Here is a 22,675-nt window from a genome sequence, read left to right as displayed (position 1 = left end):
ACTGCCAGGGCAGGGCAGGAGGCACACCAGGTCAGGGACGTTGCCCTGCAGCTATTCTCTGCTCCCCAGAGGGCTCTGGGAAGCAGGGCATAAGTTAGAGCACCCCAACGGGGCAGTAATTTACACGGGTGCCACGCAGGCCTCTGCGTGGCTCCATTAGACAGGGAGCACTCAGAGCCCCCCTCCCCTCCCCCACTGCTGCCCAAGCTCTGGCCTGGGCCGAATGGGAATCAGTCCCCTGCATCGTCCGCTATGAACATGGCTCCACCACTTGCCTGTGCACCAGCTCTCTGGCTACTAAGCGTCAGGCATTTAGTTCTCCCGGCCGTGCTGGGAGCTCGCATCCCAATCTGACTCTGCCTTCCAGGACCCTCCCAGTCTCCCCAGCCTGAGCCCAGGAAACCTGGAGACCCTGCCTGTCCGGAGATCAAAATCCAGCTTGAGAGGTCTGAGCGGCACACGCCCCACCTGGTGAGTGTGCTGGGGCTAAGGGCCAGGGTCCCGGGGAGAAGCCAGTGGGCCTTTACATGCAGGATGGCACCTGCCAGGACTCCTAGGGCCTGCCCGCGGGGCGGGGTAGAGGAACTCCAGTGCTACCCTGTTGAGCCCCCACTACTCAGCACCTTGACACCGGCACGGCTTTGCAGAAGAGAAGCAGTGTCCATTCCCCTTCCCCACCTGAGAGCCTGGGGCATAGAGGGCCAATTCCTGACTGTCTCTCAGGCCTGTGAACGTGGCGCCAAGCCCCCATGCCCCCCAATTCTGGGCGGCTTTGCCTGGCTAGCTGCAGCATTCTGGCCCTTGCTATGCCCCCTGTGCAGGACGCTCTGAGTCCCCCATCACCCCTGCTTTGGGGCATTGGCCAACAGTAGCAGAAGGGGGTGCTGGAACCTGTTGTGTGAAGTGGGATTCTCCAAAGCGCTCAGCAGGGACTGCATGCTTCCCCCCGGGGGTGGCTAGCACCACTGGCTGCAAAGGAGCCACAATAGACCCAGCTCCAGGCACTCTGCCATCCTGCCTGCTGCAGGGCTGGGAGCCCGAGTGTGTCCCTGGTCTGGGGCTCCAGAGATCCTCACGCACCTGTCGTAGGCTCAGCACCAGTGGACAATGCTTTGCCCTCAAGGAGACAGCTTTTGTTCAGATCCCCTGGGGTCAACGTGCAGCCCATGGCCTGCAGCCACACCTGTGGGTCAAATGCTTCTAACTCACCCTTATCCCAGATTTGCCTGTGGGTCTCCGTCTGCTCCCGCGCTCAGGGCTGGGCCAAGTTAGCCAGGGGCACCAAGTGTCTTGGTCCCTGCTTGTGGGACGACAACTCCTGGGCCAGGAACAGCCACTCGCTCTGGCCTAGCCCATGTGCCAGACGCAGAACTATTAAACCCTTCCGTGGCTGGGCTGAAGCCGCACCCAAGGCACGTCTGCCCCAGGGTTGGATGAACACCAAAGTGGTGGCTCTCTATGGGTTTCATAGAATATCAGGGTTGGAAGGGACCTCAGGAGGGATCTAGTCCAACCCCCTGCTCAAAGCAGGGCCAATCCCCAAACAGATTTTTGCCCCAGATCCCTAAATGGCCCCCTCAAAGATTGAACTCACAACCCTGAGTTTAGCAGGCCAATGCTCAAACCATTGAGCTATCCCTGCCCCCTTTATGACCCCAGTATTGTGGTTAATGTCCCCATCTGTGTGTCTGTCCATGCAGAGCTGCTAGTCCCTCACCTAGTCTCCATGGATGTGCATCCCCGAAGGTCAGCACCCTCAGTCCTGCCTAATTTGCTGGTGCCTGGAGAAGGATGGTTATGGGGGGGCAGGGCTTTGCCGGAGCCTGGGGCAGGGATAGTTATGGGGGAGCAGGGCTTTGCCGGAGCCTGGGGGAGGGATGATTATGGGGGGACAGGGCTTTGCCGGAGCCTGGGGGAGGGATGGTTATGGGGGGGCAGAGCTTTGCCGGTGCCTGGGGGAGGGATGGTTATGGGGGGCAGGGCTTTGCCGGAGCCTGGGGAGGGATGGTTGGGGGGGCAGGGCTTTGCTGGTGCCTGGGGCGGGATGGTTGGGGGGCAGGGCAGGGCTTTGCCGGAGCCTGGGGAGGGATGGTTGGGGGGGCAGGGCTTTGCTGGTGCCTGGGGCGGGATGGTTGGGGGGCAGGGCAGAGCTTTGCCGGTGCCTGGGGAGGGATGGTTGGGGGGGCAGGGCTTTGCTGGAGCCTGGGGAGGGATGGTTGGGGGGCAGGGCAGGGCTTTGCCGGAGCCTGGGGAGGGATGGTTGGGGGGGCAGGGCTTTGCCGGTGCCTGGGGCGGGATGGTTGGGGGGCAGGGCAGAGCTTTGCCGGTGCCTGGGGAGGGATGGTTGGGGGGCAGGGCTTTGGCGGAGCCTGGGGAGGGATGGTTGGGGGGCAGGGCAGAGCTTTGCCGGTGCCTGGGGAGGGATGGTTGGGGGGGCAGGGCTTTGCTGGAGCCTGGGGAGGGATGGTTGGGGGGCAGGGCAGGGCTTTGCCGGAGCCTGGGGAGGGATGGTTGGGGGGACAGGGCTTTGCCGGAGCCTGGGGCAGGGATAGTTATGGGGGAGCAGGGCTTTGCCGGAGCCTGGGGGAGGGATGATTATGGGGGGACAGGGCTTTGCCGGAGCCTGGGGGAGGGATGGTTATGGGGGGGCAGAGCTTTGCCGGTGCCTGGGGGAGGGATGGTTATGGGGGGCAGGGCTTTGCCGGAGCCTGGGGAGGGATGGTTGGGGGGGCAGGGCTTTGCTGGTGCCTGGGGCGGGATGGTTGGGGGGCAGGGCAGGGCTTTGCCGGAGCCTGGGGAGGGATGGTTGGGGGGGCAGGGCTTTGCTGGTGCCTGGGGCGGGATGGTTGGGGGGCAGGGCAGAGCTTTGCCGGTGCCTGGGGAGGGATGGTTGGGGGGGCAGGGCTTTGCTGGAGCCTGGGGAGGGATGGTTGGGGGGCAGGGCAGGGCTTTGCCGGAGCCTGGGGAGGGATGGTTGGGGGGGCAGGGCTTTGCCGGTGCCTGGGGCGGGATGGTTGGGGGGCAGGGCAGAGCTTTGCCGGTGCCTGGGGAGGGATGGTTGGGGGGCAGGGCTTTGGCGGAGCCTGGGGAGGGATGGTTGGGGGGCAGGGCAGAGCTTTGCCGGTGCCTGGGGAGGGATGGTTGGGGGGGCAGGGCTTTGCTGGAGCCTGGGGAGGGATGGTTGGGGGGCAGGGCAGGGCTTTGCCGGAGCCTGGGGAGGGATGGTTGGGGGGACAGGGCTTTGCCGGTGCCTGGGGCGGGATGGTGGGGGGCAGGGCAGAGCTTTGCCGGTGCCTGGGGAGGGATGGTTGGGGGGCAGGGCTTTGGCGGAGCCTGGGGAGGGATGGTTGGGGGGCAGGGCAGAGCTTTGCCGGTGCCTGGGGAGGGATGGTTGGGGGGCAGGGCAGAGCTTTGGCGGAGCCTGGGGAGGGATGGTTAGGGGGGCAGGGCTTTGCCGGAGCCTGGGGAGGGATGGTTGGGGGGCAGGGCAGGGCTTTGCCGGAGCCTGGGGAGGGATGGTTGGGGGGGCAGGGCTTTGCCGGTGCCTGGGGAGGGATGGTTGGGGGGGCAGGGCTTTGCCGGAGCCTGGGGAGGGATGGTTGGGGGGCAGGGCAGGGCTTTGCCGAGGCCTGGGGAGGGATGGTTGGGGGGGCAGGGCTTTGCCGGAGCCTGGGGAGGGATGGTTGGGGGGGTGGAGGGAAGGGCTTTGCAGGAACCTGGACAGGATGGTTATGGGGGGGGCAGGTCTCCCCCTCCTGCTGGGAGTACAAGCGCCCCCCCCCACCACCCTCCTGGGATTTGGGCTCTGCTACGTGCTGGGGGCTGGCACTTGAGCCGGGCCCTGGGCCTTTGGGCAGCTGCCTTGTGCCATGTCAGCAGCCGGCCCAAGCGCTGCTGAGCCAGCTCTGAGCTGCCCTCTGTGTGTGGGGTGGGCAGAGCTCCTGGGCTGCCCCATTCCTGCCCCGTCCATGAAGGAGGCGATGGAGGGCAGCACGTTCTGTGGATTGTCTGTATTGCTTCCTCAATGCTCCTGGGCAAGGGGTTTCCAGGCCCCCCCGGGGGGGGATCCCCATTGCATCTGTTAGTCCCAGTCGACAGCTGGCACAGGTTGGCTGGAGGGCGAGAAATCCCCCACTCACAGCCCTGAATCCTCAGATTTCCCAGTCCACGCTAAGGGCATAGCTGGCACATGGCCCGTGCTCTGCCCAGGACACAGAGCTCTCTCCACGTGTGCAGAAATCACAGGGCTCCGGGACCTGCCAGCACTGGCGCAGGATGTCACCCCAAGGCCAGCTGGCAGACGGATCATTTGTGGGGTACCTTCTCCTGTTGGGCCGTGGTCTCCCCAGATCTTGGGGCACAGATTGTGTTTCCCCATGTCCCACCCTCTGGCCTGTCGTCCCTTCTGCCTCTGTGCCCATGGTTACCCCCGTCTCTGTTCTCCCCCAGCCTGGAGAAGACGGGGATTCTCACGGCCTGTGCCCAGCGCCCTCGCCCCACTCTCCTTCACCTGCAGCACCCACACAAGAAGCACAAGCTGAAGGGCTTGCGGAGGGCCCCGACCTTTGTCACAGCCGAAGACGACTGGCCCATCGCCGAAGCCAGCAGCCAAAACCTGTGGCCTAGATGGCCAGGCCAGCTCCCTCCTTCCCTTCCCACATTGCGTCCAGGCGCTGGCTGCCTGAGAGCCGGAGCTGGCACACTTGGAAGGTCCCACCACATGGCCGAGGAGGCAACAGGCCATCCGCCCGCGCCCAAAGCCTCTCCCACAAGCGATCGAGACCTTGGAAGAGATTCCCGGTGGCCCTGCCCATCGTGTCACCAGTCCCCACCCAGCTCAGCCTGCTCTGCACTTTGCTGATGGGACACTTGGTCCATGCCCAGCCCTTGGACCCTGGGACATGCCCTGCAGCCCAAGGCACCTGGCAGGCCTTGAAGGAACCTCGCCAGAGAGGAAGCCATTTGTACCCAGGCACCCAGCTGCCAGGAACGATGCCATGGCGTGTTAGAGCCCAGCAACTCCCCACTGATGGCCAATCATCCGTGGCAGCTAGACTCTTCAGCCCCCACCTCTCCCAGCCAGCTGGGTCCCTGTTCCCCACCTGTGGGGCCACGTTGGCCAGTCTTATCCTGAAAGCCTCCCTCAGGGCCATCCCTGGGAGTCTGACCCAGCCCCGGAGGAGGAAGGGTGGCACATAGATGGTACTTAGGTTGAAGAGTGCCTGGGAACCAGCTTAGCGTCACTGGCAGAGCCCAGGCTAGGGAGGAGTCCTGGGGGAAGGAGGAATTTTTGGGAGACTTGGCAAACTAGAAGTGGGACCCTGGTCCAAGGGAGAAGGTCTGACCCTGGCCCTGGCCTGGAAGGCCATGCCTCCAACTGCACTGCCAGCCCCCCTGCTGCTCTCCGACAGGCTGGCCGGTCTGCAGGGATGTAGCCAGCACCTGGCCCTTGCCAGTGGCAGGTGTATATACCCCCTTCTACCCCCATCTGTACACAGCCACCTACCATGGCCTCAAACAGCAGCCATGGCGCTGGGTTGATGCCCAGGGTGTGGAGGAAAGAGCCAGGCCTGGAATGGCTCTGCCCTGCCAGAGGGAGGGCTGCTTCCCCCTTCCCTTCACTGCCGCATGCCAGACTGGTTTGCAGTGAGGGTGTGGCTGGCCTGGGCATGGAGGCAAAAGCCAGGGAGGTCTGTGCCCCAGTGCTGTGGGACACTAGCCCAGACTTTCAGCATCCTCTGTCGGTAGTGCCCCCCGGCCACTGGTAACATTTGGCTGTGCAGTGCCCCTCTGCAGAGTGCCCTCACTGTGGCACCCTATGTCCCAGCTGCTCCATGAGCTTGGCAGCGTGCGGGGAGGGGGAGGGGCCTTCACCTGGGCCCCAGCACAAGGGCTCCCTGTGCACACTGCTCCCCTCCTGCCCTTAGTGATGCCCATACACTCCACAAACACCACTGTAGCTCTAAACCGTGGCCAGCAGGGGGCGCCCCAGCCCCCACTCTGTTCTTAGCACCCTGGAAGTAGAGTCCTGCAGAGAGCATGGGCTAGTGATGCCAGCCAGGGCTGCGGGCTGGGTGGGGCATGCGAATGGCTGGGGGAGCAATGCGGGGGCAGTGCCTTCAGACTGGGGTCTGAGAGAGAGCTCAGCTGCGTTAGGCTTCACGACTGCTCAACTCTGGGGCACCCAGGCCTGATCGGGGTGGAATCAGAGCCTGACGGCCTTAGAGTACATTTATCCCAAAGCGCCATGGCGCACTGATAGACCCATTGCAGCCACATGGGTTAACCCCGGCTCCTGCTGCAGGTGACTGGCCAGCTAGCTGACATGCTGCATCAGTAGCCCAGAGGCACAAGGGAGGTTCAACAGGCCTGGGCGGAAAAAGCCAATTCATTTTTTCAGGGATTTTTTTTTTAAAATATTTTTTTTCCCAAAAAGCTTCCTGCACTTTTTTTTGGTTTTTGTTTTTGATGAAAAAAAATGACCCCGAAATCCCTGAAAAATGAGTTTTCACAAACACTTTTCTGGTCAAATTTCCAATTTTTTGTGAAAATATTTTAACTCAGAAATGTTCCATTTATGTTTTTTCATTGACAGACCGGAACATTTTGACTAAAGTGACACAGGGGTGCCAGGAGTCCCTAAACCTAGCCAGGGCCCCCCAAAACTGGGCAGGGGGGGAAATGTGACCAAAATAAAAATTTTCCACCAAAAAAAATCATTTTGCTGAAAAATACCTTTTTTGTTGGAAAAAAACATTTTTTGGGGCAAAGTCTGCCAGCTATGATATTAACCTCTCCTGTGCCACTGCCCAGGGTTACGGGCAGCACATGATGCACTACAAACAGCAGACCTATGCTGCTCTCTAGCGCAGCTTCCTGGCCGCCACAGGAGTCACCAGCCACTCCGAGTCCATTAGCTCGTGAAGTAGGATGACCTTGGTGGGTAGCCATGGGTCTGTTTTCAGGTGGGGGCATGCACAGCACATTGTAAAAAAAAAAAAAAAATTGAAATGGCTTCCTCTGCGGGCAGGAAGGTACAACTCCATGATGTGTATGTATTTAATTTTAAACTGCCTACTGTCTAGGTAATATAACTATGCTGTGAACACCCAGGGGTATTTTATGTCTGTGTTGTATTCATTTTTTTTAAAGCGACATAAAATGCATTGGATCCAATTCTAAATTAATGTTCAGAAACTAATTTTTTTTTTAAATCCGAGATTGTGTTTGTGTTTCTGGTGACATATGTATAAAATAAAGTTCTATTTATCGCTATTGTAAGATGATGCTCTTTGCAAAAATGATTTTTAGGATACACAGGCTGGAAAGTAAAATGAACCCCCTGTGCAGCTCCAAGGTGGGTTTGGGGAGCAGGGGGCCAAGGGCCACAGCATCTGGCCTGGCCCTGGACCATCCAGACAGGGATGATACTTTGCATAGCTCAAGGATTTTGTAGGCAAGGATCTCAGTTGTGATGGGGTAAATCCCACTCCAAGACAAGGCTACGCCACATGCCCCAGATTGTGACACTGATGCAGATTAAGGATAATTTTTTAAGGTGCTCCCTGATTTTGGTGTCAGACCGGAAGCACCTTGGCCCAGAGCCATTGAGGCACCTAATTCCATTGAAATCAATGGCAGTTAGGAGGCGTAATATGTTTGAGGCTACAGGCCCTTGAGCCTTGTTTCCGAAAGGGCCAGGTACCTCCCCGTTCCAGTTGAACTCAGTGAGCCCCAGGAATCTCAAATTGCCTAAAGTCCATCAGGCTCAACCCCCACTTCCCCCGCTCTCCTGCCCTCCAGGGGGCTGTGCTGCAGCTGCTAGGCAAGACTACCTCACAGTGTGCCTCCCCAGAGCCTGGAGCCAGTGCAAAGGGGATGGAGTCGGGGCGGGCCCCCACCCCTAGGTTCAGCCACAGCAAGACAAAGTATGTGTTGGCCAGCTGCAAGCCAGCGCCTGTGACACCAGGCTGGGACCCAATGACTCCGGAGCACCAGGGCCAAGCCGAGCCGAGCAGCCACATGGCTGGGCGCCCCTCCTGCCTGGGCTGCATTGCTCCGCGCAGGTTTCCAGGTCAGGGGGGTCCCGCTAGCTGGACTTCACTGGGTTCCTTCCTGCTTTTCCCCTCCCCCGCCCAAGGAAACAGCTGTCCCCGCCAGCCAGTGTCAGCTGAGGCGCAGGATCAGCCCTCACTGGGGACCCCCTTCCAGTGCCTAGCTGTCTGCATGGCACCTGCCCGGCTTTGGGGCCTTGTCCTTGGGATCAGGGTTATGCTGGTGCCATGCTCCCGAGAGCCACTAGATGGTGCCATGACCCTATTGCTGCAGACCTGGCCTTGTGCCCAGGTGGCCTGTGCGGTGTGTCCCCGGCCAGGGCTGTGCTGGCCCGGCCCCAGCCCCAGCAGCCAAGGAGGCGGGAGCAGTGGCACAGGCAGAGCCAAGCAGGGACAGGAGCTGCACAGCAACAGGCCGGGTTGCAGGGGCAGCAAAGGGTACAGCCCGCAGAGCGAGTGCTGGCAAACAGCAGCTCCCAGCTGAGCCAGACATCTCTAGTGGGCTCATAGGGTTACCATTCGTCCGGACTCTCCCGGACATGTCCGGCTTTTTGAGTTTAAAAATAGCGTCCGGGGGGATTTGTAAAGGTCCGGATTTCACACTCCCCCCCCCCCCCCCCCCATGCAGAGCAGCCAGCCGGATCGAGCCACTCGCACGGGGCTCCGGCAGCCAGAGCCCCTCCTCCACTTCCCCCTCCTCTCCCCTGCAGCTTCAGATCACTCCCCTCCTCTCTCCCCCCCACTCCCCTTCCCTGCATTCGCAGATCGCCGGCCATTTGGAACAGGCCTCCAGCAGTCTGGAGCTCCTCCCCCTCCCCTGCTGCCCAGCGCGCCGCTCCGCAGCACTCTGCGAGGGCGGGAACTGGGCTATGTGCTCCGTGGGGGAGCATGGCAGCGTGTCGGGCTCAGCATGGAGCCCGACATGCTGTTCTGAGCGGCACGGTAAGGGGGGCGGAGATGGGGCAAGGGGGTTCTGGAGGGGGCAGTCAAGAGACAGGGAGCAGGAGGAGGGTTGGATGGGTCAGGAGTTCTGGGGGGGGGGCTGTCAGGGGGCAGCGGTGTGGATAAGGTTTTGGACAGTCAGGGGACAGGTAGGGGGTAGGGTCCTAGGGGGGCAGTTAGGATGGGGGGGGTCTCAGGAGGAGGCAGTCAGGGGACAAGGAGCAGGGGGGTTGGGAGTTCTGGCGGGGGGCTGTCAGGAGCAGGGGTGGGGAGAGGGATCGGAGCAGTCAGGGGTCAGGGAGCAGGGGGGTTTAGATGGGTCGGGAGTTCTGGGGAGGGGGTCTGTCAGGGGGCAGGGAGTGGTTGGATGGGGTGTGGGAGTCCTGGGCGTCTGTCAGGGGGTAGGGGTGTGGATAAGGTTTTGGGCAGTCGGGACAGGTAGGGGGTAGGGTCCTAGGGGGGCAGTTAGGATGGGGGGGGTCTCAGGAGGGGACAGTCAGGGGACAAGGAGCAAGGAGGCTTAGGTAGGGGGTGGGGTCCTGGGGGGCAGTTAGGGGCAGGGGTCCCAGGAGGGGACAGTCAGGGGACAAGAAGCAGGGAGGCTTAGGTAGGGAGTGGGGTCCTGTGGAGCAGTTAGGGGCAGGGGTCCCAGGAGGGGGCAGTCAGGGGACAAGGAGCGGGGGGGTTGGGAGTTCTGAGGGGGGCAGTCAGGGGGCGGGGAGTGGGAGGGGCAGGGGCGGGGCTCCCACCGTTCTCTTTTTTGATTGTTGAAATATGGTAACCCTAGGGCTCATCACAGTGGTGGCTGAGAGCCTGCATCTCACCTGACCTGTAGTCCCCACCTCCCCCCTTTCCAGCCATTATGGATAGTTGCTATAGAATTTATTAGGAATGTAACCAATAATCAACCAGGCCTCTCCAGAAACCTCTGGGAAATTGAATGGAGCATCCCACCGCTGCACTAGACTTCAATAGTTCGGCTTAAAAACGCTCCAGAAAGGTGCCATTCTCTAACCCACTGATGGGGCCTTGGCTTCTTCTGACAGCTGGCTGGAAATTTTGCAAGGCAGGCAAATACATTCATTTTCAATCACAACCCAGTGCAGGATTCAATCCCAGGACTCCTGGGGTGCTAATGGGGACAAGGACTTTGGAATACCCCAGTCTAAAGAGAGCCCCGCCAGATGCTAGAACAGGAGACGTTCCCATTCATTGGGCCTGCATAGGGGAAACCCCCCTTGCTCGCACACTACCACATCACGCACCCCACCACACCCCGGCACATTTTTAGAAAGACTCGAGGCCCCCAAAGACTCAAGCAAATCCTTAAGCCTCGGGGGGAAGCTTAGTGGTTTGAGCATTGACCTGCTCAACCCAGAGTTGTGAGCTCAATTCTTGAGGGGGCCATTTAGGGATCTGGGGCAAAAACCTGTCTGGGAATTGGCCCTGCTTTGAGCAAGATGGACTAGATGATCTCCCGAGGTCCCTTCCAACACTGATATTCTAGGATTCTATTCTATGGCAGCACTTCCAGCTCCTTTGGGCCAATTCCTGCTGCTGGTGGTGTGGGGAGGGGTTTAGGCAACAGCTGATGGCACTGGAGTTAAATGGCTGGATGTAAACACCTAGCATCTCACAGCTGTGGTGAGGCTACATGGGCAGTAGGGAACTTCCTCATGACACAGGTCCAGGCTCTTCTTCACATGCCCAGAAGAGGCCAGACCATTGTTCCCTCTAATTTTTCCCTCACATGTGCGGAATGAATTTTGTGATGTGCACCAATAGGAGGTGATGTGTGGCAGGGGGTGGGGCTGAGAGGTTTGGAGTATGGGAGGGGGCTCAGTGCTGGGGCAGAGCTCTGGGGCTCCACCGGATAGGCGCCTCTCCCCGGGCCGCAGCAGGTCCGGGTTGGGGCCAGGGGAGGGGCACCTCTCCCCCTGGCCACGGGAGGTCAAGGGCTAGGCTGGGGCCAGCGGGAAGAGGCACAGCTTAGAGGGAAGTTAGGGCTGGACACAATGGCCTGGATCCACAGAAGGACTTAAATGTGGCAATGCTGACCGTTGCAGGGCCTACATTTTAGGGGCCATGGGTACAACCCTGGGGTGCACAAAGCTGATGAATGGGGCGAGACCAGCACCTAAGAACATGCTCCCCAAAAGCCAGCATGCTTAACAGGGAGTCACCTATGCTCACCAATGGGAGACCTGATGAGAGGCGTGTCCTGGAGCTAGGCAACCTTGTCTGGGCTGCAGGCAGGCACTAGCTCTGCTAGCGAGCCACAAATAGGTGCCCCTCTCTGGGACAGGTGGCTCAGGTGCCCAAGTCATGCTGGCAGGACTGAGTCAGCTATCTGCCTGCACCACACAAAACAGCCAGAGAATGACATGGTGGTGCTCATCCCAGTGGTTGGCGCACTCACATGGGATGTGGCAGGCCTGGGCCTGAGAGGAAAAGGGGCTTGAACAGGCTCTCCCACCTCTCAGGAATGGGCTCTAACCAGTGGGCTCAAAGCAATAAGGTAGGCACCACTATCAAATAGGGCTCGATCCTTTCGGCATGCTCTGAGCACACCCACCTGCTTGGCCCTGCAGGTACGATCACCCCCTGGCTTCCCCTGGGTTGTGGATTGCGCAGCAGCACAGGTGCTGAGGCACCTTTTGCCCTGAACACGTAGGTGCTGAGTTTGGGGGCAGCTGAGTGGGGGCTTGGGGATGGCAGTGGGACTGGGACTTAAGCGCTAAGTCTGGGATTTTCTCTTTTGTGGTGCTGGGCCAACCAGGCTGAGCTCAGAGGCGCCAGCACCTGAGGCATCACTTTGTGAACAGTGTGTCCTAATGGACAATGCACTGTGCTGAGACCTGGGTTCTAGTCCTGGCTTTGCTGCTGGGTGACCTTGGACAGTCACGTCCTGTATCTGTGCCTCAGTTTTCCCAGCTGTAAATCAGGGATACCAATACTGACCCCTTTCTAATGTGCGTTGCAATCTACTGGGCTTGTTATTGCTGTTGTGAGTAGGTTACCCATACACCCACTCTCCCCTACCCATTGGGACGAGCTCCTTTCCGAACCATCAGCTGCTAATGGGCTCGTCTGCACTCACCACGCATCAGGAGGGCAGCAGCTCCCATCGCTCAATGAGAGCTTGCCCGCCAACACTGCCTCCTCGGGGGCTCGTCCCCAGGGAAGTTTCCAGTCTCAGGTTCAGAGCCCAGTCCAGGCACTGCTGCCAGTCAGAGAGGCGCAGTACCAGCTGCAGCGAGTATTCCTGTGCCATGCCATGACCCAGAGATGGCTACCCTGGGCAAGGAGCAACTGTGAAAGGACTACAGCCCCCAAGGCCTTAGTCCTGGAAATACAGTCATTGAAAACATTGAAAACTCCCTGGCAGCTGCTGACTGAGACCCCCACATCGTTGCTGTGGGCACCAGCTTCCAAAACTTGGCCCCATGCTTCTCTGCAGTGATATGGATGGGTGCTCGAAGGGAACCTTTGGCATAGGTGCTGGAACTAGGGGTGTGTGGGGGCTGCTGCACCCCCTGGCTTGAAGTGGTTTCCATATATACAGGGGTTACAGTTTGATCCAATGGCTCACAGCACCCCCACACATTGTTCCAGTGTCCCTGGCCTTTGGGTTCCTCTACCCAAGCACCAGGGGCCATCATTAATTTTCACTTGTCAGACATCCAGGGAGGTTCTCCAGAGGCCCAGGGTCTGAAGCGGTCATTGCTAGGTCATTGCCTAGCCAGCAGGGCCCCTGCTCAGCACTTCCCAGGCATAGCGGTGGCTGTACCAGGTTCTCGGCTGTGCCGGACAGCTGTGACCCATTCATCTTGGTGCTGGCTTTGATGTCCTCAGGCTGGGGCATTGCTAATGCCAGTGAACTGACAGCACACTCAGAACAATGGGGACGCCAGAAAGGCAGCAGGCCTTGCCAACATTGCTGACATTCCAGCGCCCAGCCCTGCCTGAGAGCACCTTTTCCCCTCTCAAAACCAGTCTCTCCCTGGCAGGTTGCACTCAGCAGCAGGGACCCTGCTCCATCTCAGGTGTGAAGGTTATTTACACTCACTTCCCTGCAGATGGGCAGCAGGCTCCCTGCACTTCCCTCTCCATAGGGTCTGAGCATTGTGCATGCCCTAAGCCTGGGAGCACAGCAAAAGCAGCCCCATTTTACGGGTGGCACAGAGAGACTGAGTCACTCGCCTGCCATCACCCAGGAAGTCTGTGACAGAGCAGGGAACTGAACGGGGATTTCCCAAGGCCTGAGCTAGCACTCTTAATGCTGCACCATCCTTCCTTTCCTCTGCTGTTCCAGTCCTGACCCTCTCCAGGATCTGTGTTAGCCCAGCCCTGCTCTCCCCATCCACAGCTCTGCTGGTGCACCTCCATGCTAACTATAGCACCCCTGGTATTTCAGCGCTGCCTATCCCACACACAGAGCTCTGATATTTCACGGAATCACAGAATCATAGAATATCAGGGTTGGAAGAGACCTCAGGAGGTCATCTAGTCCAACCCCGCTCAAAGCAGGACCAACTAAATCATCTCAGCCAGGACTTTGTCAAGCCAGGCCTTAAAAACCTCTAAGGATGGAGATTCCACCGCCTCCCTAGGTAACCCATTTCAGTGCTTCACCACCCTCCTAGTGAAATAGTGTTTCCTAATATCCAATCTAGACACCTCCCCAACTGCAACGTGAGACCATTGCTCCTTGTTCTGTCATCTGCCACCACTGAGAACAGCCTAGCTCAGGGGTGGGCAAACTACGGCCCACGGGCTGGATCCAGCCTGTCAGGGCTTTGGATCTGGCCCACAGGATTGCCAGCCCTTTGCCACTCCCGGAAGTGGCCGGCACCACATCCCTGTGGTCCCTGGAGGGGGACAGGGGCAGAGGGCTCTGTGCGCTGCCTCTACCTGCAGCTGACCCTGCAGCTCCCATTGGCTGCAATCAATGCTCCTAGGTGGAGGAACGACCATGGGAACTTATAAATATTAAATAAATACATGGAGATATACCTATCTCATAGAACTGGAAGGGACCCTGAAAGGTCATTGAATCCAGCCCCCTGCCTTCATTAGCAGGACCAAGTACTGATTTTGCCCCAGATCCCTAAGTGGCCCCTCAAGGATTGAGCTCACATCACTAGGTTTCACAGACCTCAAACCACTGAGCTATCCCTCCCCCATCCTGAGTGCTGGCTCCACAGCTCCCATTGGCAGGGGAATGCAGCCAATGGGAACTGTGGGGGCAGCGCTGCGGGCAGAGGCAGCACACAGAGCCACCTGACCGTCCTCTCTGGACATGTCGCTGCTTGCGGGGAGCTGCACAAGGTGAGCTCTGCCCAGATCTGGCACCTCAAAACCCCTCCCAGACACCAACTCCCTGCCCCAAGCCCCCTCCCACACCCAAACTCCCTCCCAGAGCCCATGCCCCCCCTACTCCCTCCTGCACCCCATCCCTGAGCCCACTCCCGCACCCAAACTCTTTCCCTCTTTGTTAACCGGAATTTTTGACTTACCAGCACCCCCCATTTCCCCAACATGCCGGATAGCAAAGCTTTTACTGTATTTGCATATACATCTTCTCTAGAATGGGAGTGTTTGTCAGCAGTGCAAGACAGCCTTTCAGGCAGCAGGAAAGAGGCCACAGGGCTTTCTTATTGGGCCAAGTGGAAATGCTTTGCCTCCTGGGCCCAGCAGGGAGGGCTTTGCCCAGAGGAAGTGGACATTCCCCTTCTTTTGGATTATCCTTAAAGATGTCGGGACTCGCCCTCAATTTTCTTAAGGTCACATAGCTGCTATCAGTGCCTTCCACTCCCCCGCCCCCGGGAAAGGGCACTTCATATGTACACATCCCTTGATTACCAGGTTTTGAAAAGGTCTCAGGATTTTCCCATCCATACAACCTATTGTCCCCCAGTGGGAACTCAGCCTCATTCTCTGAGCATTAATGAAACCACCCTTCAAGCCACTGTCTTCATGGTCTCTGTCCCTCCTTTTCATGAAGGTCACCTTCCTAGTGGCTATTGCTTCAGGAACAAGGACAGGTGAACTTGGGGCCATGATGACCGATCCCATCTTTTATTGCATTCCATAAGGACAAAATCTCCCTCTGCTTGCACCCCAAGTTTCTACCAAAATTTCTACCAAGTATCCCGTTTTCATCTCAACCAACCCATAAACTTACTTGTTTTCTTTCCGAAGCCTCGTGCCTCAGCAGAAGAGCAGTGCCTTCACTCCCAGGGCCTTCGCTTTCTACCTGTCATCTGCCACCACTGAGAACAGCCTCGCTCCATCCTCTTTGGAACCTCCCTTCAGGTAGTTAAAGGCTACTATCAAATCCCCCCTCACTCTTCTCTTCTGCAGACTAAATAGGACGACCAGACAGCAAGTGTGAAAAATCGGGACAGGGGGTGGGGGGTAATAGGAGCCTATATAAGAAAAAGACCCAAAAATCAGGACTGGCCCTATAAAATCAGGACATCTGGTCACCCTAAGACTAAATAAGCCCAGTTCCCTCAGCCTGTCCTTGTAAGTCATGTGCCCCAGCCCCCAAATCGTTTTCGTTACCCTCCGCTGGACTTTCTCCAATTTGTCCACATCCGTTCTGTAGTGGGAGGACCAAAACTGGACACAATACTCCAGGTGTGGCCTCACCAGTGCCGTATAGAGGGAATAATCATTTCCCTCGATCTGCTGGCAATGCTCCTACTAATACAGCCCAATATGCCGTTGGCCTTCTTGGCAACAAGAGCACACTGCTGACTCATATCCAGCTTCTTGTCCACTGTAATCCCCAGGTCCTTTTCTGCAGAACTGCTGTTTAGCCAGTTGGTCCCCAGCCTGTAGCAGTGCATGGGATTCTTTCTTCCGAAGTGCAGGACTCTGCACTTGTCCTTGTTGAACCTCATTAGCTTTCTTATGGCCCAATCCTCCAATTTGTCTCGGTCACTCTGTACCCTATCCCTACCCTCCAGCGTATCTACCTCTCCCCCCAGCTTAGTGTCATCTGTGAACTTGCTGAGGGTGCAATTCATCCCATCATCCAGATCATTAATAAAGATGTTGATCAAAACCGGCCCCAGGACTGACCCCTGGGGCACTCCGCTTGATACCGGCTGCCAACTGAATATCGAGCCGTTGATCACTACCTGTTGAGCTCGAGGATCTAGCCATCTTTCTATCCACTTTATAGTCCATTCATCTAGCACATACTTCTTTAACTTGCTGGCAAGAATACTGTGGGAGACCGTATCAAAAGCTTTGCTAAAGTCAAGATATATCACATCCACTGCTTTCCCCATATCCACAGAGCCAGTTATCTCATCATAGAAGGCAATCAGGTTGGTCAGGCATCACTTAATAATTAATTAATGGAGATATCCCATCTCCTAGAACTGGAAGGGACCTTGAAAGGTCATCGAGTCCAGCCCCCTGCCTTCACTAGCAGGACCAAGTACTGATTTTGCCCCAGATCCCCAAGTGGCCCCCTCAAGGATTGAACTCACAACCCTGGGTTTAGCAGGCCAATGCTCAAACCACTGAGCTATCCCTCCCCCACTTTCTTCCGAAGTGCAGGACTCTGCACTTGCCCTTGGTGAATCCACATTGACTGTTCCTGATCACCTTCCTCTCCTCCAAGTGCTTCAAAATGGATTCCTTGAGGACCTACTCCATGATTTTGCTGGGGACTGAAGTGACGCTGACCGGTCTGTAATTCCCCGGGTTCTCTTTCTTCTCTTTTTAAAATATGGGTACTATATTTGCTTTTTTCCAATCATCCTGGACCTCCCCCGATCACCATGAGTTTTCAAAGATAATGGCCAATGGTTCTGCAATCACATCAGCCAACTCCCTCAGCACCCTCAGATGCAGCGCATCCGGCCCCATGGACTTGTGCATGTCCAGCTTTTCTAAATAGTCCTTAACCTGTTCTTTCACCACTGAGGGCTGCTTACTTCTTCCCCATATTGTGCTGCCCATCGCAGCAGTCTGGGAGCTGACCTTGTCTGTGAAGACCGAGGCAAAAAAAGCATTGAGTACTTCAACTTTTTCCACATCATCTGTCACTAGGTTGCCTCCCCCATTCAGTAAGGGTCCCACACTTTCCCTGACCACCTTCTTGTTGCTAACATACCTGTAGAAACCCTTCTTGTTACTCTTCACATCCCTTGCTAGCTGCAACTCCAATTGTGCTTTGGCCTTCCTGATTACACCCCTGCATGCTTGAGAAATATTCTTATATTCGTCCTGTGACGTTACTAACATAACATGTGACCGTATAGATCATTGTTGCAACCACTGTTATATATTTGCAGCAAATATTGTACAGAGCTTGTCGTGTAATGTCTCTATGGAAAGGTTATGATTTGCTGGTTATGATTATGCTATCTGTATGTGTGTATCTGTGTGTATCATTTTGTAGTTGAAGTTATGAATATTGGCTATGTACTTGTATCTCAATGTGTTTTGATTCTAAGTAGCCTCAATGAAGCATTTGGTCAGCTTCTTAAGAAGGGACTAGTCCCAGTAAGTGCCCAATCATCAAACACTTAACTGACAATGGACTTTGGGAGATGCCAATCCACATCTGAGCTTTCCTGGGAATGTTCAAACTAACATGTGAACAATGGCATCAGCCTGCACACTAAGTCATGCATGGACATGTGACTTGCCCATGTGACTCCAGACTCCATCTTGCTACTATGATTTTCCACAGTAAAAACAAAAGGTGTGCTTCCATGGGCAAGAGACTCTGAAAGGCTGCTGCATCTCCTCCATCTGGTCTTCAATCCTGCTTCTTACTTCTGGAGGGACTTTGCTACAAACTGAAGCTCTGAACAAAGGACTGAATGAGCCATCCCAGCTGGGGATGTATTCCAGAAACTTGTTTTGAGCCTGCAGTTTATTCCACCACTGCTACAAGCCTGAACCAAGAACTTCGCCATTACTGTATGTAATTGATTCCATTTAACCAATTTTAGCTCTCATCTCTATCTTTTTCCTTTTGTGAATAAACCTTTAGATTTTAGATTCTAAAGGATTGGCAACAGCGTGATTTGTGGGTAAGATCTGACTTGTATATTGACCTGGGTCTGTGGCTTGGTCCTTTGGGATCGGGAGACCCTTTTTCCTTTTACTGGGGTATTGGTTTTCATAATAATTCATCCCCATAATGAGTGGCACTGGTAGTGATACTGGGAAATTGGAGTTTCTAAGGGAATTGCTTGTGTGACTTGTGGTTAGCCAGTGGGGTAAAACCAAAGTCCTCTCTGTCTGGCTGGTTTGGTGCCTTGGTGTGCAAAGGAACCCCAGCCTTGGGCTGTAACTGCCCTGCTTTAAGCAATTTGTCCTGAATTGACACTCTCAGAAGCGTCTCACTACAGGCAGCATCGTTACACCTCCCTAGTCAGCTCTCCAAGTTTCCACTTGTAAGCTTCCTTTTTGTGTTTATGCTCATCGAAGATTTCTCTGTTAAGCCAAGCTGGTTGGCAGAATCCTGAACTCGACCATCTCATGTGAACTGCCCCACTAAGTCTCTGTTATTCCAATTACATCATAGTTCCTTGACTGTGCCAGGACTTCCAATTCTCCACAGTCTTAACCTGCAAAGCTTCAAGTTGGGTCAGATTTTCCTTGGCTTACTTCTTGGTTTGATGGGCCTTCAGGTAGTGATGGACAAACCTCACAAAATTAAACTTTGGTTCCAGTAAGCACCCCACAGTGTGGTTTTTCTTCACACCATGGACCCCTTGAATGATCGGTGCTCGTCCATGCAGCTCCGCGAAAGTCAGTGGAGTACACCAATTGACACCAGCAGAGAATTTGCCTTCAAGCCTGGAAATCTCACAAGAACAACCTTTCCAGCACAGCATATCTGCTTCTGATCCCAGAATAACCCAGGACGTAGCAAGCCAGATCCAAACTGCTGACATGTCCAAGACATACCAGAGGAAGTGCTAGGATCTGCAGCTGTCCTTAGCTGCAGCCTAGGTAAATCCTTACATTAAAACACAACTCACTTGTGCCAGTCTGGGGAAGGGGCTTCAGGTTCAGTTTCCAACTGGAGCCAAGCTTGGATTATGGAACTTCTGATGCAGATCCTCATTATTCATGGGGTTTCTCCACAGGGCCGGCTCCAGGCACCAACCCACCAAGCTTATGCTTGGGGCGGCACCTGGAGGGGGGCGGCGCAGCACTCTGGCTGCGGCCGCCGGGGAGAGCGGAGCCCCTGCCGGCTCGCTGCCCTCCCGCCGGCGCTCTGGCTGCTGGGGAGAGCGGAGCCCCGGCCGGCTCGCCCCCCTCCCCCTGGTGCTCTGGCCGCCGGGGAGAGCGGAGCCCCTGCCGGCTCGCCGCCCTCCCCCTGGGGCTCCGGCCAGTCGGGGAGAGCAGCCCGCGGCCAGGCTCGGCGCCCTCCCCTTCCGCACTGGGGGGTGGGGGCGGCAGGAGGCTTTTTTGCCTTGGGCAGCAAAAAAGCCGGAGCCGGCCCTGTTTCTGCAGCAGGGGTCCCCACATCAGATCCACTCCCAGAACCTAGAATGGCAAAGGCAGCTGCAAAAAATCAACATGAAGATGGGGGGAGGGGGGAAGAATTCACCACAAAAATCCAGGGTTCCGGCTGGTTGTAGCTGTGGGCAGAGGGTCAGTCAGCTCAGGGGCGTAGCTAGGGAGGGTGCAGGGGAAGCAGCCGCTTCCCCTCAGCACATTTCCCAAAAGCGGCGCCTTTCTGCACAGCCAGCACTGGGCTCCGGACTCGGAGTCCGGAGGCGGCTTTTGCATGCGGCCGCCGGCTTGCTCTCAGCTCCGCACCGCCCCCCGTGTACCCCCCCCCCCCCCAGCCCTGCTCGCCTGCTGGCTTCGGGGCTGAGATGAGGAACTGATGACTGCAGTTTTTAACCGGCTCCCACGGCAGGTAAAAGTGGTCCGTTTCCAGGGCAGAGAAGGCTTTTACTTCTCCCTGAGCAAGAAGTTGATATGGCTGTCCCGGAGGAGCTGGATCAGCAGCTCCTCTCTCCCCTGGGCTCTGGGCAATATAAATTCCCCACTGCGTGGGCTGCTGCTGCTGCTCGGAGACTGGGAGCAGGAGAGCTGTCTGGATTGCTTTGTCCGCCCCATCCCATTCGCACTCTTTAATGAGTTTCTCAAATGCCCCCTCAGGCTGAGCGGCTGAAAGCCTGTGCGAGTTAGAAAACCACCCCCCACCCCCAGCCAGCAGCAGTGCTAGCAGCCCCTGGGCCAGAGGTGCACTCAAAGCACTTCATGTGGGTAAATAGTTCCCCCAGCTGATAGGATGAGACCCAGGAGCCAGCAGTGTCTGGCTAGCCTTGGCCATGAGAAGGGACCTGGTGAGTGCTGAGCTCAAGTCTCTCTCACAAAGCTAATCGGTTTTAGTTTCAGTGGCACAGTCAGTGCTTCCCTGAGACATTTCAATTGCTCTTGATGGAAATTTGAGGAAGTATTATTGTACATACCTCTGCTTCTCAATCTTTTTTCTTGAAATAGTCAATGGATCCTGGGGACTTTTATTATTATTATTAATATTAATAATAATAATAATAATAAATAATAATAAACCCCTCCCGGAGTGCTCTTAATTTTATCTGGTTGTTACAGCCTTTGAACAGGTCTCTTTAGTAACTTCCTTAACATTTGACTATCCCTTGAAAATGACATTATTTAGAGGGCAAATTTTCTTAACATTTAAGACATATAGTGTCATATTGTATTTTCATTTAGACACAGTTAAAAATCATCCAGTTCAGTCACTGTAGATACATACCCAGGATTTCTTATTACATTGTAAAACTGCACTGTTTCCAGAGCTAAAACAGGCTTTTAGATCAGTCATTTGTAAATGCAAGTTCAATTTTTAAATTTGTTTTTATGTTTTGAATCTTTATACCTTTAATATCTTGAACTGGAGTGTGTTTTCATTTGTGCTGGAGAAATATCAAATGCATTCTATAAATAGATTGCAATGTTTTTAAGACTTTATTTCTAATTGCTGAGTAACTTAATAGGAAAAGAAAGCACACTGCCATTGGAAAAAGATGATAACATTTGTATCTACTGGAAATACACCCTCAGGCATCTTAAAACTGATAGGAAACAAACAAAAGGAAGTATTTCTTCCCACAATACATAGTCAACCCGTGGAACTCATTGCCAGGGGATGCTGTGAATGTAAAAACCTTGATACCTCCATTGCCCCCATCATCACACAGGCATGAATGGATTTAGCCCAGGAGGCAGGGAATCATTAGCCCCATTTGGAAGTAGGGAATCTAAGGCACTGAGAGATTAAGTGACTTTCTTGAGACTAAGCAGGGAGTCTGTGGCAGAGCAGAGAATCAAACTCAGAACACCTGAGTCCTAGGCCTGTGCTTTAACCAGTAGGCAACCTTTCCTACCCTGAGGCGTGGAACCTCCTGTGTCACTTTGAGTGAGTGGGTGGAGTCAGGTGCTAGACTGAGCCACCAGGAGGGGGAGCAGAGAGAAGCAGAGTGGGGATGGGGCCGTGGGCAGAATGGGGCGGGGCCTCAAGGAAGGGGCAGGGCCAAGTGGGGCACCCACCGGCAAAACCAAAAGTCAGCACCTATGACCGTCTCCTCCACCCCTGAGCATGCTGCCGCTCTCGCCTCCCTCCCAGGCTTGCCGCGTGAAAGTCTGGGAGGGAGGGAGGGTGGTGGTGGTGGGGGGATGAAGGGGAAATGTGGCACGGCCGGGGAGGAGGCAGGGCCGGGGATTTGGGGAAGAGGTTGTAATGGCACCTTTTTTTATGTGTTCGCTCCCCCTGATGTTAGAACCTGGCTACGCCACTGAATCAGCTCTGATTTTATCCAAAGCAGTTCATTCAGCCCTCCTTGACAGCAGGCTCCCCCTCTGTGTTTGTCTATAGCTGCTCACTGGTTTTCTGATCCAAGAATAAGTCACTTAGTTCAGCTATTAATGGAATTCCACTGTATGGCATGTGCTCCCTGAGGAAGGTCTCCCTCCTCAGCCTCTCAATCACTCCATAACTGGGGCATCTCATGCCCCTCATAGCCAGACTCTTCCATCCCAGCTCCTCCCCACTGTTCTGAGACTGGGCGCTGGACTGTAATTGGGCATTGAGTCTTATAAGGCCTACATCTGTTACTGTGAACGGCCCTGTCACCAGATCCATGTAGGTCTTCCTTTAGGGCAGGGGCAGCCAAACTAAGGCCCATGGGCATCATGGCCAAATGTAGCCCACAGCCCTGGGCCTCCTTAAACAGAAAGGCCCAGATCCTGAAAGGTGTTTAGGTGCCTAACTCCCATTTACATCAATGGAAGTTAGGTGCCTAAATACCTTTGAGGATCTACAGGTCCCAGCATTCATTGCTCTAGCTTCCTCTCGGTGGGCTGCACTTCCATGTTTAAGCTGTGATCAGCCTCAGTTAATACACTTAGGTGCAGTCCTGGCAGGTCATCAACTCAGTATTTTGGGTAGGCCAGGGGTCTCAAAGTCCCGGCCCGCGGGCCATCTGCGACCCGAGAACCTCCCCACTGCGGCCCGCGGAAACTTTTTAAAAAGTTCTTTCATCCGGCCCTTGTGGCTGCCGGCCGAGGGGGGTGGGGGTGCAGGAGGGGAGCAGGCAGGAGAAATGCAGCCAAGCTGCCTGCCCTATCTGCTGAAGACGTCGCTCCCATTGGCTGGG

General features: G+C 55.9%; 1 protein-coding gene across 5 annotated transcripts in view; it reads left to right on the top strand.

Annotated features, from left to right (window-relative positions):
- The window catches only part of RAP1GAP (RAP1 GTPase activating protein), a 185,412-nt gene extending 178,131 nt beyond the window's left edge, over positions 1 to 7,281 (top strand). For all 5 annotated transcript variants that reach the window (XM_054009445.1, XM_054009444.1, XM_054009446.1 and 2 more), the window contains 2 exons: positions 368 to 471; positions 4,450 to 7,281. In XM_054009445.1, the coding sequence (XP_053865420.1) occupies positions 368 to 471; positions 4,450 to 4,626 (281 nt within the window). In that variant the 3' untranslated portion in view covers positions 4,627 to 7,281. The remainder of the gene's footprint in view (positions 1 to 367; positions 472 to 4,449) is intronic.
- The last annotated feature ends 15,394 nt before the right edge of the window (positions 7,282 to 22,675 follow it).

Source organism: Malaclemys terrapin, chromosome 19 (genome assembly GCF_027887155.1).
Source record: "Malaclemys terrapin pileata isolate rMalTer1 chromosome 19, rMalTer1.hap1, whole genome shotgun sequence".
NCBI lineage: Eukaryota > Metazoa > Chordata > Testudines > Emydidae > Malaclemys > Malaclemys terrapin.
The sequence above is the reverse complement of the archived record's forward strand: the minus strand, read 5'-3'. Positions and strand labels throughout refer to the sequence as shown.